Here is a 15988-nt window from a genome sequence, read left to right on the forward strand (position 1 = left end):
TCCTCCAGTCCTGCCAGCTCTCGAAGGGAGGGGATACAGTGGTGTGACCACCATCAGCAAATATTTACTGAAGGGAGTGCTGTGTACACGGTTGCGCACTGGCTGGGGTCAGCTGTGCCTTCAGTCCACCTTGTAATCCTCTGTCCACAACCTCAAAGGCTCTGGGACTGGAAGGCAGGACAGAAGTCCAGGCCAGGCACCCCCCACCAGCAGTGCCCGACCCGAACGGATGTAAGGCTGTTCATGGCCCTTCTTTACCCCACTTGGCGTGAAGCATCCGTTGCTTAGTTGAGGAACACGGGTGTGTTGAATGGGGGCCGCTGCCGACCTTTCCGGGTGTATATGTGTATATAAAGTATGTCATTACTTTGTCAGATCGCCACAAACCTTTACTTCAGAGATGTGCCCACCCCCAGGTTTCAGCTGAGGGGCTATGCCCTGTAGCATCTGATGGAGCCCTTTTGTACACCACAGTGGATGGAGGAGACTCGGGGACTTTTTTTGAGGGGTTCTGTCTGCCCCCTTAAAATTCTTCCACGGCTTCTCACTGACCTCCTATCTGGGTCCATATTCCTTGCCCTGATATTTTGGGGCTCCACCCTAGGGCCCTTCCTCAGTGCCTCCACTTCATGGCACCCTCTCTGAGAACCTCCTGTCCCACACTCGCGCTCCTCAGGGTATTCCAAGTGACTTGTTCCCTCTGCCTGCCATGCTGTTCCCCAGCCCCCTGCTTGGTACCTGACTCCTTTAGGGCTTTGCTCAGATCTGGCTCTTTGCTGGGGTCTCCCATAAGCCCCAGGCCGGGTTCTCTCTCCCGTCTTAAACTCGAGAGCCCCTGGCCTGCCCCTTTGTTGGCTTTCTCCCACTGTTTCTCCAGCCCCCGGTCCGGGCCAGGCTCTGCTGTGGGCTCTGGGCACCCAGCAGTGGGGGGCACATCGCCCCCTGCCCTGGTGGCAGAGCTTCCCAGCGGTTTCTCTGGCTTCTCTGAGCTTCACTCTGTGTCTCCTTCATCAGCCTCTCACCTCCACTGCCCTGCCCGTGCCGAAGGCAGGGCCTGGCATGAGGAGGCATTTGACACATGGTAAGAAGACAAGAGGCGGGCCAGGGCAGGGGTAGTGTGCCCAGAGATCCCAGACAGACAGACAGAGTACCTGCCTGGCTCTACCTATCCTTTCAGTTGTGACAAAGAAGCTGCCTCCTCCAGGAAGTCCTCTCTCCCTAATCAGGCTGTGTCAGGCACCTCCTCTGGGCAGCCCCTGCCCCCAGCTCCCTCCCATCCCATCATGCTCTCTCAGCCTTGGTTTCCCCATCACAGCCCCACTCTTTCCCGGCAGTCGCTGTGTGGGAATGAGTCTGTCTCCCACGCTGGACTGGGGACTCCCTAAGAGCAGGACCCAGGGTTGTCTGGGTCCTTACAGTGACCGTAGCCCAGGGCCCTCTTTCTCATGAAACGCGTGCGCACACACACACACCCCCTCTCTGTGCCCATCTGACTCCCCTGTCCTCCTGAACCTGAGAGCCCATCTGGCCAGGGGCCCCAGGCCTTTCCACGTCTCCACGCCTGCTCGAGAGCCCTTCCCAAGCCACGTCAGGGCTGAAGAGGTGCTGTCAGCCCGAGCCCAGGCTCCCCTGATGAAGGGCCCTCAAGGCCAAGGAGCCTCTCACAAGGCAGCGCCTGAGATGACTTGCGTGGCAGAGGCAGCTGCTCCCGCGGTCCCCACCCACTCGGCCGTGAGACACTAGGATGCTGGAAACGGGAGTGTGGGGATCAAGGGCATCCTTCTGCCTGCCTTCTCATCCATTCCCCTGAGTGTTCATTCACTCACCAACGAGCACCTCACATCCTGAGAGCCGGGTGGCTGGGGTTTGTGGTCAGGTCCTGACCTCACAGCTGTAACCTCCGTGTGCCTATAGAATGTAGGCCAAAAAAGCACCCTCCTCACTGAGTTAATCTGAGAATCAGACAAGCTAGTACAAGGGAAACACCAAACTAAGAGCCTGATGTGCAGTAAGCGTTGAAAAAAACACTAGCTGTTGATGTGTGTGTGTGTGTCAGCATTCTGTCGCCAGGAGCGAGCATTCTACATTCTCATCAGTCAGGTTTGCGCCTCTGAACTAAGACATGAGCAGGGAGCCTCTCAAGACCAACGCCGTGTGGGGCCGGGCTTAGAGCAGGGTCAGCGGCAGACCCCACGTGTCAAACTCAGGTGCCCCCACCAGCGAGAGAGAGGGTGCGAGGCAGCCAGCTTCCTGTTCTGAGCCCCAGTCGCCCCTCTGTCACATGGGGTCATAGTAGTGCTTCCCTCCTGGCTGATTTGGGGGAGTGGGGGCTGAGAGATGATCGCTGTAGTACCCAGTGTGGTGCCCGGCGAGAGGATGAACCTGGGGTACATGGAGCAGGCCCAGCCTTTCCCGCTGGAGTCACCGCCCGACCTCCGTGCTTCCCTGTCACCCTCTGCGCCCTCCCCTGTAGGGTCGTGAGGCCTCAGTGAGTCAGGGCCTAAGCCCGGCAGGGGGACTCCCTCCATCTCTGCAGCAGATGCCACCGTTGACACGCTGTTTGTGCCTTCCATCCTTTCCAGCACCCTGAGGCTCTTTCCCTGCCTGTCATGTCATGCCTGAACCCACCAGGTCTCCCCACAGTGACCCTAAACACCGGCCGTACCCCAAAGCCCCACGTTCTGTCTGCAGCCTGGCACTCTCCCCTCTGCTCCAGACGCGCGTGGCCTCCACCCCACCCACGGCTCTGTGCGGGTGTCTCAGGCTTCTCACACTCACACCTCCAGAAGCCTCACTTCTGATCTCGCCCCCGGTCCTCCCCGACTCAGTGCCAGCTCCAGGATCCTGAAGTCCTCCCGGAGCCCCCCCTGTCTCACACCCACGTCCACCCTCAGGGAATGCTGTCGGCCCCACCTGCCAGGCAGACCCAGGACCTTGTCCCTCCAGCCATACCGGGCCCTGTCTGCCTTCAGCTCCCTCTTGGACCGTCCCAGGAGCCTCCTCACAGCCTCCCTGATCCCCCCACAGAAAGCCAGAGGGATCCAGTGGACACCGGCGACAGCTCAGAACCCTGCTCTGGCTCCATCTCACTTGGGGAAGAGATACGGTTCTTGTCGTAGCCCCCAGGGCCCTGCACCCTCCAGCCCTGTCGCCACCTTCTGTCCCAGCCACGCGAGCCTCCTTTTTTTTTTTTTTAGTTTGTCTGTGCCGGGTCTTAGTTGTGGCATGTGGGATTTAGTTCCCTGACAAGGGATCAAACCCGGGCCCCCTGCAGTGGAAACGCAGAGTCTTAGCCACTGGATATCTAGAGGAGTGCCCTCCTCAGTGTTTCTTAAACCTCCTGGCACGTTCCTGCTTCAGGGATTCATTTCTCACTGGTTGGTTCATCTGCCCAGAAAGCTCTTCTCCCAAGATGTACCCCCCTGACCACCCACCACGGCCTCGCCTCCTTCGGAGTTTTGTACAAAAGGCCATCTTCTCCGCAAGGCCTCCCCTGGCACCCTGTTTCAAATCATACCCACATAAATATCCGAGACTCCCACCCCCTTACCCTGCTGGTTGTTTTCCCTGGCGTTTATCATCTAATAAATATAATTTATTCATTTAATTATATATAACAGTGTAACAGTTATGTAATGTTACGTAATTGTATGTGAAGTGTAAAGTAACGTGTTCATTTCTTTATTTCTCCCACGCTTTCACTCGCACCCATCCTCTCCCCACCCAGCCACCATCTCAGCCTCTGAGCTCTCACTGGCCGACGGGCGGGACCGGCCGCTGCGGCGTCTGGACCCAGGAATGATGCCACTCCCCGACACGGCTGCTGGCCTCGAGTGGTCCAGCCTGGTGAACGCAGCCAAGGCCTATGAAGGTAGGCGCCTTCCACCCAACCCCACCAGATCCCCACTCCCTTCTCTGTTCTGGAAGGATCCATGGAGGGCCTTGGAGCTTTTCTTTTTTTTTGTAGCTTACTCTATTTTATTTAACTTAGCCCTCTGTAGTGCTGTGGTCAGTCGTGTCCGACTCTTTGCAGCCCCATGGACTGTAGCCCACGAGGCTCCTCTGTCCATGGGATTCTCCAGGCAAGAGTACTAGAGTGGGTTGCAGTTTCCTCCTCCAGGGGATCTTCCCGACCCAGAGATCAAACCCATGTCTGTTGTATCAGCATATGGGTTTTTTACCACAGAGCCACGTGGGAAGCCCACTTACCCTCTCTGTCAGCATTACCTTTTTTTTTTTTTTTTTGGTCAAACTGGGCCTTTTTCTAAGAAGGAAGATGTGTTTTCTTTTTAATTTATTTTTTAATTGGAGGAAAATTGCTTAAAAAATATGGAACACTTCACGAATTTGAATGTCACCCTTCTGCAGGGGCCGTGCTAGTCCTCTCTATCGTCCCAGTTTTAGTGTGTGTGTTGCCAAAGCGAGCACGGCCTTGAGGCTCTAAAGGGGGACACACTCAGGTTCCACATCAGGGGAGGGCAGGATTCACATCCTCCCTGTCACTTGCTCACTGTGCAGTCCTGGGCAAATGTCTTCATCTCTCTCATCCCCCCAGCTAGAATGAGACTGTACCCACTGCCTAGGGCCACAGGGAGGAATCTATGAAAACTGTGTATAAAACCTGTCATCACAGAACATGCCATCAACAGACAGTGCTCTCTGTTATTATTTTAGAGCGGAAGTGTAGTGATCCCAGTTGTACTTAGATGTGCTTTGGCTACAAGTGGCAGAATATCCAGTGACTTAAACAAGGTTTATGCGGTGAAAATTCCAGGGGTGGGCAGTCAGGCTGGCGGGCAGTAAAAATTTCTGGGGTCATCACTTGTGATTAGGGTCAAACTCCTTCCCCCTCTGCTCTGCCATTCCTGGGGACCTCACCCTCACAGTTGGGCTGCTAGAGCTCTGGCCATCACGTCCAGCTCTGCCCAGCAGGGAGAGACAGACACCCACCCCACCCCACCCCCACTTGAAGGATGTCTTCCATAGCCTCACCCTCCTCCTGCGCTTACACCCCACTGGCCTGAGTGTCAGGGCCACACCTTGCCACAGGGCAGGCTGAGGAATGAGGCCCTGTGCACGGCTGAAATTTGGGGTCTGTTATTACGGAGAAAGAGAAAACAGACCATAAGACAGCTGGCTGTCTCTGCCATTTCCATCCCATGTGTCCTTGGGCAAGCAGCTTTACCTTTCTCAGCCTCGGTTTCCTCATCTGTGAAACCCTGACAGATAAGAATGTATTCTTCTGGCTCACTTTTCATCTTTTAGGCCACAGCTTTGCAGTCCCTCCTCCAGGAAGCCCTCCCTCATATCCCTTAGTCTGGATCAGACACCACCTCCTGTTTCCCATGGCCCTGACTCCTCAGCCTGTGCCCTTGCTTTCTTTTTAATCAGTTAATTAATTTGGTTGCATCAGGGCTAAGTTGCAGCACTCAGGCTTCTCTAGTTGTGGCTCATGGGCTTAGTGGCCCCAAGCATATGGGATCTTAGTTCCCTGACCAGGGATTGAACCCACCCGCCTTGCAGTGGAAGTAGAGAGTCTTAACCACCGGGCCATCAGGAATGTCCCCTGCAATAAGTTGTTTTTAAAAAGTAAAGGAGAAGGGGCTTCTCTGTTGGCTCAGTCGTAAAGAATTCGCCTACCAATGCAGGAGACATGGGTTCGATCCCTGGTACAGGAAGATCCCAAACGCCACACGGCAGATGCCGTGCAGCACAACTCTAAGCCTGCGCTCTAGAGCCCAGGAGCCGCAGCCGCTGAGCCCATGCGCCCAGAGCCTGCTCTCCACAACAGGAGACGCCACCACAATGAGAAGCCCTTGCACTGCAACTAGAGAATAGCCCCCGCTCACCGCAACCAGAGAAAGCCCATACACAGCAACGAAAACCCAGCGCAGCCAAAAATAAATTTTTTTTTTTTAATGTGAAGGAAAAGAGTGATCAGGAGAATTAAAAACCAAAGAGATCGCAGGGCAGGAACCCCAAGGTATGTTGAAGTGTGTTGAAAAGTGCTGAAACGGGTGATGGGTTCACGACCCCTGATGCTCTTTCCTCTGCTTTGGGGCCTGTTTGAAGCTCTTTATATGAATGCATTTTCAAAAAGCATAAATATTGAATCCAAGATAAAAAACAGCAGCTATAAAGGATGTTATTTAGAGAATTGGGAAAATTTCAAGGTGATTGTCTATTAGACGGTAATAGCATGTCAACGTCAACTTGCCTGAGGACGATGTTGTGTCAGGAATATATAGGAGCATTTCTTTTCCTTTCTGGAGATGCATCGTGAAGTACTCAGGGTGAAGTACCAGAATGTTGGTACATTCCCTTCCCCAATGGTTAGGGAAGGAAGTACGCACAAACACAGGAAGTAAGTGTGCCATAACCGTTAACGCTGGGGAAGGGCACTTGGGTTTTCACTGTGCTGTTCTTGGAGCAAGGAGTTAGAAATAAAGGAACCCGCCTTTGCCTCCCCCGGAGAGGCACAGCCCCTCCTCTGTTCTGTCCTAAGACTCACTTAGCGAGAAAATGTTAGTTGCACAGTCATGTCCTACTCTTTGTGACCCCATGGACTGTAGCCCACCAGGCTCCTCAGAATGGGATTCGCCAGGCAAGAATACTGGAGTGGCTTGCCATTTCTTCTCCAGGCGATCTCCCTAACCCAGAGATTGAACCAGGGTCTCCTGCATTGGGCTTCCCTTGTGGCTCAGCTGGTAAAGAATCTGCCTGCAATGTAGGAGACCTGGGTTCAATCCCTGGGTTGGGAAGATCCCCTGGAGAAGGGAAAGTCTACCCACTCCAGTATTCTTGCCTAGAGAATTCCATGGACAGTCCATGGGGTCGCAAAGAGTCGGACATGACTGAGCGACTTTCACTTTCACTCCTGCATTCCAGGCAGACTTCTTTACCGTCTGAGCCACCAGGGAAGCCCCAGGACTCACTCAGCCAGCCACTCTTTGGATGCATTCAGACTGTTTTCGATTTCTGCCATCATAGGACCACCTAACGGTCCCATGTGAAAATGCAGGCACTGGCTCAGGCCCCGCCCCCCGAGCCAGTCACGTGTCTGGGGGATGGGACCTGGGCATCTTTGCTTTAACCACCAGCCCCATGAGACTGTTTCTCTCTTCCATATACCTGATAGTCTCTGTTTGGTGTCTCTCTCTGCTTTGGAAGTTTCACATTCATTCTCAGAGTTAGGACATAATGAATCCCTGTGTCCTCATCAGCCATTGTCAACCCTATCCACTTCCGGCCATTTCCCCCCCTCACCATTATTGACAAAACCAGGCCATTTCAGCTGAATTGGGGCGGTTCCTTGTCCACACTGTGCTCAACTCCTTTCTCCGTCCCTTGTATTGTGTATAAACTGGTCATCGGGTCCGGAGGCTTACTTAGAAACAGGATGGAATATTGTGTTTGTGTCCGACTTGGTTTGGTTTTTTGGCAAGAATCCCTCCTGTGTGCCTGTGTGATCTAAGCGGGTGTGATTGGGAGTGTCCTGGGGTTTGCAGGAAGGGGTTGGCCGTTGCAGGGGGAGGGGTGGTGTGAGGAGGAGCCGGGAGCCCAGCCGACCACCGCGCCCCTCTCCCCCGCAGTGCAAAGAGCTGTGTCGCTCTTTTCTCTCAACGACCCAGCTCTGAGCCCGGACGTCCCGCCTGCACACAGCCCTGTCCACAGTCACCTGAGCCTGGAAAGGGGGCCCCCGACCCCCAGGACCACCCCAACCATGAGGTGAGGCTCCCCTACCCCGCTGTCCAGGCAGGAGGCCACCCTGCAGGTCCCCCCACCCCCTCGGCAGTAGCAGGAGGGGCGGCCACCGCCTCATCTAACAGACTTTGGGCTCATCCACTCCCTGGGGCCCAGCGGAGACCAAGCAGTGTTGGTCCTGACCTTGCATGGAGTGATCATTGTTCTGCTGCCAGCTTTGAAAATCGATAAGTGGGGGACTTCCCTCATGGTCCAGTGGTTAAGACTCCATGCTTCCAACTCAGGGGCATGGGTTCAATCCCCGATCAGGGAACTGAGTTCCCATAGAAAAAAAAAAAAAAAGAAAATCGATAAGTGGTACCCCCGGTCTTCCCTGCCTGCTGCCTCACGTCCGCCCCCTCTGTCCACCCTGCTCCTAGCCTCCAGCCTGCCCTCTGTCTGCTCCTGGGTCTCCTCCTCTGCAGGTTCCTAAATTACGTGCAGGTGCCCCTGACATTTATCTCTGACCTCGTCCCTGGCAGGCCCCAGGCCGAACGGACTGTCTGGGGACCCAGCGGTGACTGGGGCCTGAGCCCTATCCTCACGAGGCTTCCGGGGGTGGGGAGGCAGGCCTCTCCCATTTGTCATCTCACATTCGGCGCAGCATGTTTGAGTGCACTAGCTTGGCAGAAAATAGAATCACAAAGAGGGAGAGAAGATGGAAATGGCAGGCTTGCATGTCCGTGGATTTAAATAGTGCATTTCACACTCAGCTGCATACTTCACCGTGCAGTGACGTATGCGACAGTAGTGCACGCTACTCTACGGGCAGTTGAAGCGATGTTCAGGGGTGGTTTTGGCTCTTCTTGTTTTTCACCTCACACCCTGGCTTTAGAGCTCAACCTCAAGCCGACAGTGCTGGCCCCACTGTCACAGCAGAGCTGGGCAGTTCCAGGATGGGGCGCTGCAGTGGGGTTGGGAGCACAGTGCGTGTAGAAATGCCAGGGCCTGTGGCTTCCCGGCAGACCCCTGGACGACTCTTGCCCTGAGCTGCTGGCCCCCTCCCACCTGCCTCCAGCCTCCCCCTGCGACTGCAGCTCCCCAAGATGTAGGACCAGCAGGGAGGAAAGAGTGGTGGGGGCATGGGGGGTGGGCAGCGAGCCCTTCCTGCTTCTTGAGCGGACACCCTGCCTCCCTTCTCATCCATCCCGGGTGCGTGCATTCCCACCATGCCCAGAGGAGCCTTCTGCAAAAAGAGGCTCTCCCCTTCCTCTGCAGGGGCCAGGCAGCCCCAGGATGGGGGAACCCACTCAGGAGGAGCCACAGGCTGGGGTCATGGGTACAGCGTCCCTGCCTGAGCCGCTCAGACCTCACACATCACAGGGTGGGCTCTCAGGAACGGGGGCTGTTACCATCATCCGTCTGGTTACTAGTCCTGCCCCCCAGGCAGGCCCTCCTGCTCACGTGCCCACTTACACACCCCGAGTGCCGGCTCCGTGCTAGGGCTTGCTCGGTGCTGGGTGGGTGGGTGTGGGGAGGGGGCTTTGTACCACGCTGCCCCGGGTGGTGGGAGGTGGGAGGAATTCCTCCTGAAAGTGCACACTTGGTCCCTCTGCGGGAGCACCGACGCTCACTTGAGGCCTGGTGCTCCCACGCCCCACCAGGTGAGGAGCCTGCCCCAGGCGGAGCGCAGCCTTCACCCCCCAGGCACCCCTGGGGACTCCAGCAAGGAGAGAACTGCCCAGAGCCTCAGGGACAAGAGGGGCCTGCACCCTGGGCTCCTCCCAGCTGTGGGCAGAGATCCTGACCCCGCCCCCTGCCTTTGCAGCGAGGAGCCGCCCCTGGATCTGACAGGCAAGGTGTACCAGCTGGAGGTGATGCTGAAACAGCTGCACACGGACCTCCAGAAGGTAAGGCCGCCAGGCAGCTGCCTCACATGGCACTTCTCAGATGCCTGGGGGCTGGGCAGGTGGGCAGCAAGGCTGGGGCTCCCATCTCCACCCCCATCCCGTCTGTTCTAGGAGAGGCCACCCAGCTCTGAATGTAGTCATGAGTGAAGAGCTTGACAGTAGGGAAGGCTGGTAACGCACCTAGAAACTCTTAGAAGGAGAATGAATTGGCCCAACCTTATTGGAGGGCGGTCAGACCATATTTATCAAAACCATAATTGTGTACCTCGTCGACCCAGCAGTTTCACTGTGAGAATTCATTCAATAGAATTCCAAGCACGGGCACAGAGAGACCCGTGAGCAGGGGTGTTCACTGCTGGACCACTGGCCATAAAAAAACGGAGCCAGTGCAGCTGTCTGTTCACAGGAGAATGGTGACGTAAATGACAGGACAGCCTTGCAGGGGAATAATCGGCTGCGAATTAGTCATGGCAGAAATCTACGTATTCACTGACATACAGAAGAAGTCCAGTAACTCAAGGAGAAAACTCAGCATGCGGCAGACCTGTTTCCTAGTTTTAAGTAACACTTAAAAAATGTCTCCCAGCTGTGGGTCAGAGGGCTATCTAGAAGGTGACATTCCAGATGGTTCCTTATCTCCAGAGTGTGGGGAGTGAGGAAAAATCAGTGTGGAAGAGACTCTCACTTGTCGTTTTACATACTTCTGGGTAAAGGGCCAGAAGGTGGCCAAGTGTAACGTGGAAGCCTCAAGCACAGTAGTCGCGGGGGCCTGGGTTCAAATCCCACCCCACCATGTAAGGCTGTGTGATGCTGCAAACATCGATGCCTGAGCATGTTGCCCTGTCCTGAGAGGGCAGCCCTGCATCCACGTCCCAGCCCCCTCCTCACTGCATGAGGAGGTCTGGTCTCCTTTCCTGGTCCAGGAAAATCGGGGTCACAACATCCCACAACCCTTGGGTGGCTGCAGGACTGGAATGAGGTGATCATAGTAACTGTCACACAGTTACTCCACTTCAGGCTGTGTGCTGAGAGCTCAATATGCATGACCTCAGGGAAACCTCTCAACCACTCTTTTCACAGTTTTCTTGTTTTGTTTTTTTGACTAAACAGTGAGGCATGTGGGATATTAGTTTCCCAACCAGGGGTGGAACCCGCACCCCCTGCCTTGGAAACGTGGAGTCTTAACCACTAGACCACCAGGGAAGTCCTGTCAACACCCCCCCCCCAGTTTTAGAACTGGGGAAACTGGGGCCCAAAGAGCTTGACCTTCTCTGGGTCAAATGGGCCCATGAGGTGACCAAAGTTTGGGCTCATGAGGTGACCCGCCTGAGGTTACTCAGCTGCTGAACCCTGGCAGCTGGGCAAGGCTCACAGGCCGCAGGGGGTGCCATTCAGCCTGCGCCCCGCTGACACCAGCCCCTGCCCCACAGGAGAAGCAGGACAAGGCAGTGCTGCAGTCAGAGGTGGCCAGCCTGAGGCAGAACAACCAGCGGCTGCAGGAGGAGTCGCAGGCCGCCAGCGAGCAGCTGCGCAAGTTCGCGGAGATCTTCTGCAGGGAAAAGAAGGAACTCTGAGGTGGAGAGGCCACCACCCCCACCGGCCGCCTGGGTGGACATGGGCTCCTGCCCTCCTCTCCCTCGGCCCGGCCCCTGGTCGCAGGCGTGACCAAGATACTCAGCCCAGGCCCCACCACCCTTTCAAGGACACGGACGCTTGGGGCAGCAGTGGGACCTGAGGGAGGCCTCCCCCAGCTGTCTACTCTTGGTTCTCGAGCCCCAGAGGGCAATGTGGTCTCCGGCCTCCCTCTGAGCTGCTCTCTCTGGTTCCTGGGGGCTGGGCCCGTGCCCACACCACCCCCAGGGGGCCCGTCCCACTCTCCTCACCCAACCTCTTCCTAGGACCAAGCCATTGGAAGCTGTAGGAAGGGGGGGAGGGCAGGAGTGAGTCTCCAAACCCCACAGCTCCAGGAGTTCACAAACCAGGTTTCCTCACCACATCCAACAGTATCTGGGGTGGTGGGGCCTTGACCCCTGCATGAAAAATCATGGTGGGAAACCGGCCAAGCGGCGTGGAAGCAGGGCCAGGGCTCTCCATCCTGGGTGCACTGGCTCCAAAAAGCATGAACTTTGCCCCCTCCCCACCCTATCCTCCAAAAGGCAACCAGGAGCACTTTCTCAGAGTTTGATTTATTTTCTTGAGGGGAGGGCATCCCAGGATGGAAAGAGGAAACGCCGGCATTCCAGAGTTAACTTCTTTGAAGGGGAAGCTATTTGCACACTTGGGACCATTTCCACAGTCTTTTTCGACCAGTCCCCAGACTGCCAGAGGCCGCGGTGCCTGGGCCCCTCCACCTTCGAGCTACTGACGCGGCCAGGCCCAGCGGCCTACCTCTCCTCCTCCATCAGCCCCGGCCTCTTCTGGACACCAGGAGGGCCTCCACCGAGGCCTCAGGTCAGGGCTGGAGAGAAACAGCTTTCATCTCCTCTCTGCTTCTGTTTTCCCTTTACAAGACCCCCAGCCCATCTTGCAGGTCCCCCAGCAGCGACATTGGACCCCCCTAGGGAACACTGCAGTGCGCACCCCCATTAGGCGCTGGTTCTCCAAAGGCAATAAGGGGCAGCTGGCCGGGCAGCCGAGCCAGTGTGGTACTACGCTGTTCACCCAGGAAACAGAGCTTCTTTTTTTTTTTCCTTTAAAAACAAAATATATATATATATATATATTTATTTTTTCATGTAGAGTTGCGCCAGAACAAGTCTGTATGGTCACACAATCTGTGGATTCCCCCAACCTCAAACTGAGGACCGAGGCTTGTTCCCCGCTCCCAGTGGGCTGGGGCTCAGCTGGGGGGACTCAGAGGGACAAAAGCTGAGCAGGCCTGGGGACCCTGCTCCAAGCAGCACACTCCGACTGGGAGGCCAGCGCTCGGCGTCCCAGCCCCACGTCCAGAGATCCCCACCACCTTCTCTCTGGGGCCAGAAACCTCAGGGGAGGAGGCCCACACAGGACACAGACTTTTAAGGAGCAGGAGAAAAGGACCCTGGTCCCTGAAGCGACACTGCAGTCCCACAAGAAGAGCCCTCGGACCTGCCATCTCCTCTTCCCCAGGAAGGGAGGGGGGGCGGCCCTTGGGGTCCTCAGCCCTGGCCAACTACTGTGATGTCTCTGCCCCTCTTCCCGGATCCCTTCTTGGAAGGGTTCTCCAGGACCACCCACCCCACCCCCACCCCTTTCCTCCTCAGACCCTAACCTGGAGCCTGCCCCGCCCCCACCCTCTTTTTTTAAGTCATCTCCTACCTTCAGATCATTTGAATCATCTTGGGGACCTAATCATGTACATTAACACGTGTAAATTAGGATTTTTGGTTTTGTTTCCTGTTGTTTTTTAAGGATCTCTGCAAAGCACATCTATTTAATTCAAGTTTGGTGAAGATAGCAGAAGGGTTTTTTGTGTTTTTTTTTCCCCTCTCTTTTCCCCCCAGTATGTTGATTTGTTTCATCTGGATTTTTTTTTTTTTTTAGTTCTTTATTGTCTTTCCCTCCCCACCTCCCCTCCCCATCCCAGTCTTGAGATTTTCTGGCATGTTTCTGGAGGTTTCAAAGGAAATAAATGTTTCATAGAAGTGGCTTGTGTGTTCACTAGCTGAGCACCCCCGCAGAGTCCCTGACAAGAGGGGATGATCCAGCATCAGCCTCCTGTCCCCCTCATCCCAAACACCATCACCCCCAGTGCGTGCACACCTCTAAGAACCCAGGAGCACCATTCTCACCAACTTCTCTTTCTCAAAACCCTAGCAACAGAAATCCAACACAGAATGTAAGAAACGTGAAAAGCACAAAGTATAACCCCTGGACTGCCAGGGGATTCCTTCAAATGTAAGAAATTCTTAAAAAGAGGGAGGTTCTACCCTCACAAGTCATATACCGGAGGCCCGAAATCCAGACCTGGGGTTTCCCTGGTGGTCCAGTGGTTAAGAATCCACCTTATGATTCAAGGGACGCAAGGTCAATCCCTGGTCCGGGAAGATCCCACATGCCTCGGAGCAGCTAAGCCCACACGCCTCGTCTACTGAGACTGCGCTTTGGAGCCCAGGAGCCTCAACTACCAGGCACTGCAACAAGGGAAGACACTGCAGGGAGAAGTCTGCACACCACAACAAGAGAGGAGCCCCCGCTCTTCACAACCAGAGAAAGCCCAAGCGCAGCAACGAAGACTGACCCAGCGCAGCCAGAAGTAAATGCGTTGAGACAGAAAAATGAATTTTTTTTTGAAATAACGATCAGCTTGATCTCAGCTGGCCTTGACCTGCAGTGGCTTGAAGCAAGATTTCTGTTCCTGGTCAGAGATTGAGGTCGGGCCACAGCAGTGAGAGCACTGAATCCTAACCACTAGACCATCCGGGACAGTGGCCGGTGAAGGCCCTGGCCCGTCAGTTGTGTAGAAATGGGTTTCCACATAGAAACGGAAATTACCGAAATAAGTGTCCATTAGGAGGGAAAAAGAGTACAGTCTGTGTGGATTAGACATATGGGTGGGCTCAGAGAAAGTCACGCCCTCCTGGTAGTTTGAATCACTTTTACGGGGCATTTCTTCAGGGTTTCCTTTGGCCAGTCATCTTGCATTGTCTGGTTCGGAGTCCCTCTTTGGTTTATCCCAGGATCCTCTCGTGTGCCCAAGCATCTCTTAGCCAAGATGGATTCCAGCAGAGAGGCCTATGGGTAGGAGTTGACATCACTTACTATGAGGTGACTTCCCCTTCCTTTTGACCTCCAAGGAGCCTTTCTGCACATGTGTAGTGGGGAAAGTCTACTTGACTTGGAGAATAAAGAATGTGTGGTCTATTATCTGGGCAGGGTCCAGCTCTTCTCTCTCCTGCTATTTTGAAGGATCTGTCCACAGGGGAGAAGCCAGCTGTTCACCCTAGGGCCCATCTAGCTCCTACCTCATGGTTTTTAAAATCTGGAGGTGGTACAGAAAGAAAGCTGGATTTTGAGCTTAGTAACTCTGTTCTCAAACTCTGAGCTGCAAGACTCAGAACAGAGGGGCCCCTGCCTCCCAGCTGGGCTGTCGCCCCAGGCCACACCCTCCAGGCGGGCGCTGGCTCATTTGCACCCCCTCCACCCCCGTCCCCCACCCTTGCCTTCTCTCTGCCAGTCGTCTAGTTGGTGGTTTGGAGTGAAGAGCAGCTGCTGCTTCCAGTCCCAGAGCTCCGGGCGTTGTCAGTGTCTTGGAAAGATACTGGTGTCCCCTGGGACCTCAGCCCTGGGTCAGACCCTCATCTAGGGGCTCTCATGGCCAGGAGGGGTCCTAAACCCCTGGCCTCAGATCTGCAGCTGCCCTGACGAAACCCCTTTTGCAGTTTGACCCAGGGATCGGGGTCAGACTTATTTTCCAAATCCCCAGATTTCATGTGAGAATCCCATGCTCCGGCCTCTTGTGGGAAGTCTGGGTCCAACTCCGCCTGGATCCGAGAAGCAATCCCACTACCTCTTTACAGGCCTTGCCCCACGGCTGGGGCTTTCTGGCCCACCTGCCCATTTACCTGTGCCGGACTTTATCATTTCTGAGCTCATACCTGATGCTTCTCTAACCCAGACCCCCGCCCTGCAAAGAAAAAAAAAAAAAACCTTTCCCAAATGGGTACATATCCTTTTTCCAGAGGAGGTGGACCAACTATTTCCACACCTCCTAAAAATTCTAGAGTGTTCCAGACACCCTCCCTGTCTCCGCCCTCCTTGAGGCTCCATCTTCAACCCCGGCTACCCTCCCCCACCGGCACGGAAACGGTGGAACAAGCTGTTCTCACATCCTCTCCTGGCGCCTGTGACACACACCAACTTCCAACACCCCGCAACTCACACACGCCAGCCCGTGCTCTCGCCCGAACTGTGCCCTGCGCGTCCCTTCCCCGGCTTGCCCCACTTTTCTGCTTCCTCTGCCTGTTTCTCCCCTCTCCCCCCAACCCAAGCGGGCGCCCTCCCTGCCCGCCCCCAGCCTCTCCCTCAGCCTCCCACCCCACTTCTGGCTCTCCCCTCACCCAGCCTTTGAATTCTTTCCTGCTTTTGGCGCTCTCCAGGTTTTTCTATTGTCTCCCTCAGTTCTTGACGTCCTCTTCCCCGTGAAGTGTCATCTCTGTATCATTGTCCTGGGACTTTGCCTGTCCTGGATGCTGACTTCATCTCTCTCCCCAAATGTACCTCCTTTTTCATTCTCTCTTCCCCTCTCCTGTTTGATGGGCCCTGGTTCTCTGCCTTCCCTCACGGAATCTCTTCTACTTCTCTCTCCAAATCACTGATTACTTCTCCTTTCTCTGTCTCTCCCCGTGCGTCTGCTATTTTTTATTACTGTTATTTCCTCTCTCCCACTAAATCTCCATCTCGTCTGTTTTCTTCCC

The 15988-nt window shown here is 55.2% G+C and overlaps 1 protein-coding gene and 1 non-coding gene across 7 annotated transcripts in view; one reads left to right on the forward strand and one right to left on the reverse strand.

Moving 5' to 3' along the window:
• Positions 1–14438, forward strand: part of SIPA1L3 (signal induced proliferation associated 1 like 3) — a 254870-nt gene extending 240432 nt beyond the window's left edge. For 5 of the 6 annotated variants that reach the window (XM_043894518.1, XM_043894527.1, XM_043894532.1 and 2 more), the window contains 4 exons: positions 3728–3871; positions 7593–7728; positions 9512–9593; positions 11024–14438. In XM_043894518.1, coding sequence (XP_043750453.1) covers positions 3728–3871; positions 7593–7728; positions 9512–9593; positions 11024–11167 — 506 coding nt within the window. In that variant the 3' untranslated portion in view covers positions 11168–14438. The remainder of the gene's footprint in view (positions 1–3727; positions 3872–7592; positions 7729–9511; positions 9594–11023) is intronic. The other variant, XM_043894536.1, reaches the window with a different exon arrangement.
• LOC122692940 lies at positions 4324–4428 on the reverse strand. Its single transcript, XR_006340752.1, has one exon. It is a non-coding gene; the product is annotated as a U6 spliceosomal RNA (small nuclear RNA).
• Positions 14439–15988: the final 1550 nt, after the last annotated feature.

Source organism: Cervus elaphus, chromosome 4 (assembly GCF_910594005.1).
Source record: "Cervus elaphus chromosome 4, mCerEla1.1, whole genome shotgun sequence".
NCBI classification, from domain to species: domain Eukaryota; kingdom Metazoa; phylum Chordata; class Mammalia; order Artiodactyla; family Cervidae; genus Cervus; species Cervus elaphus.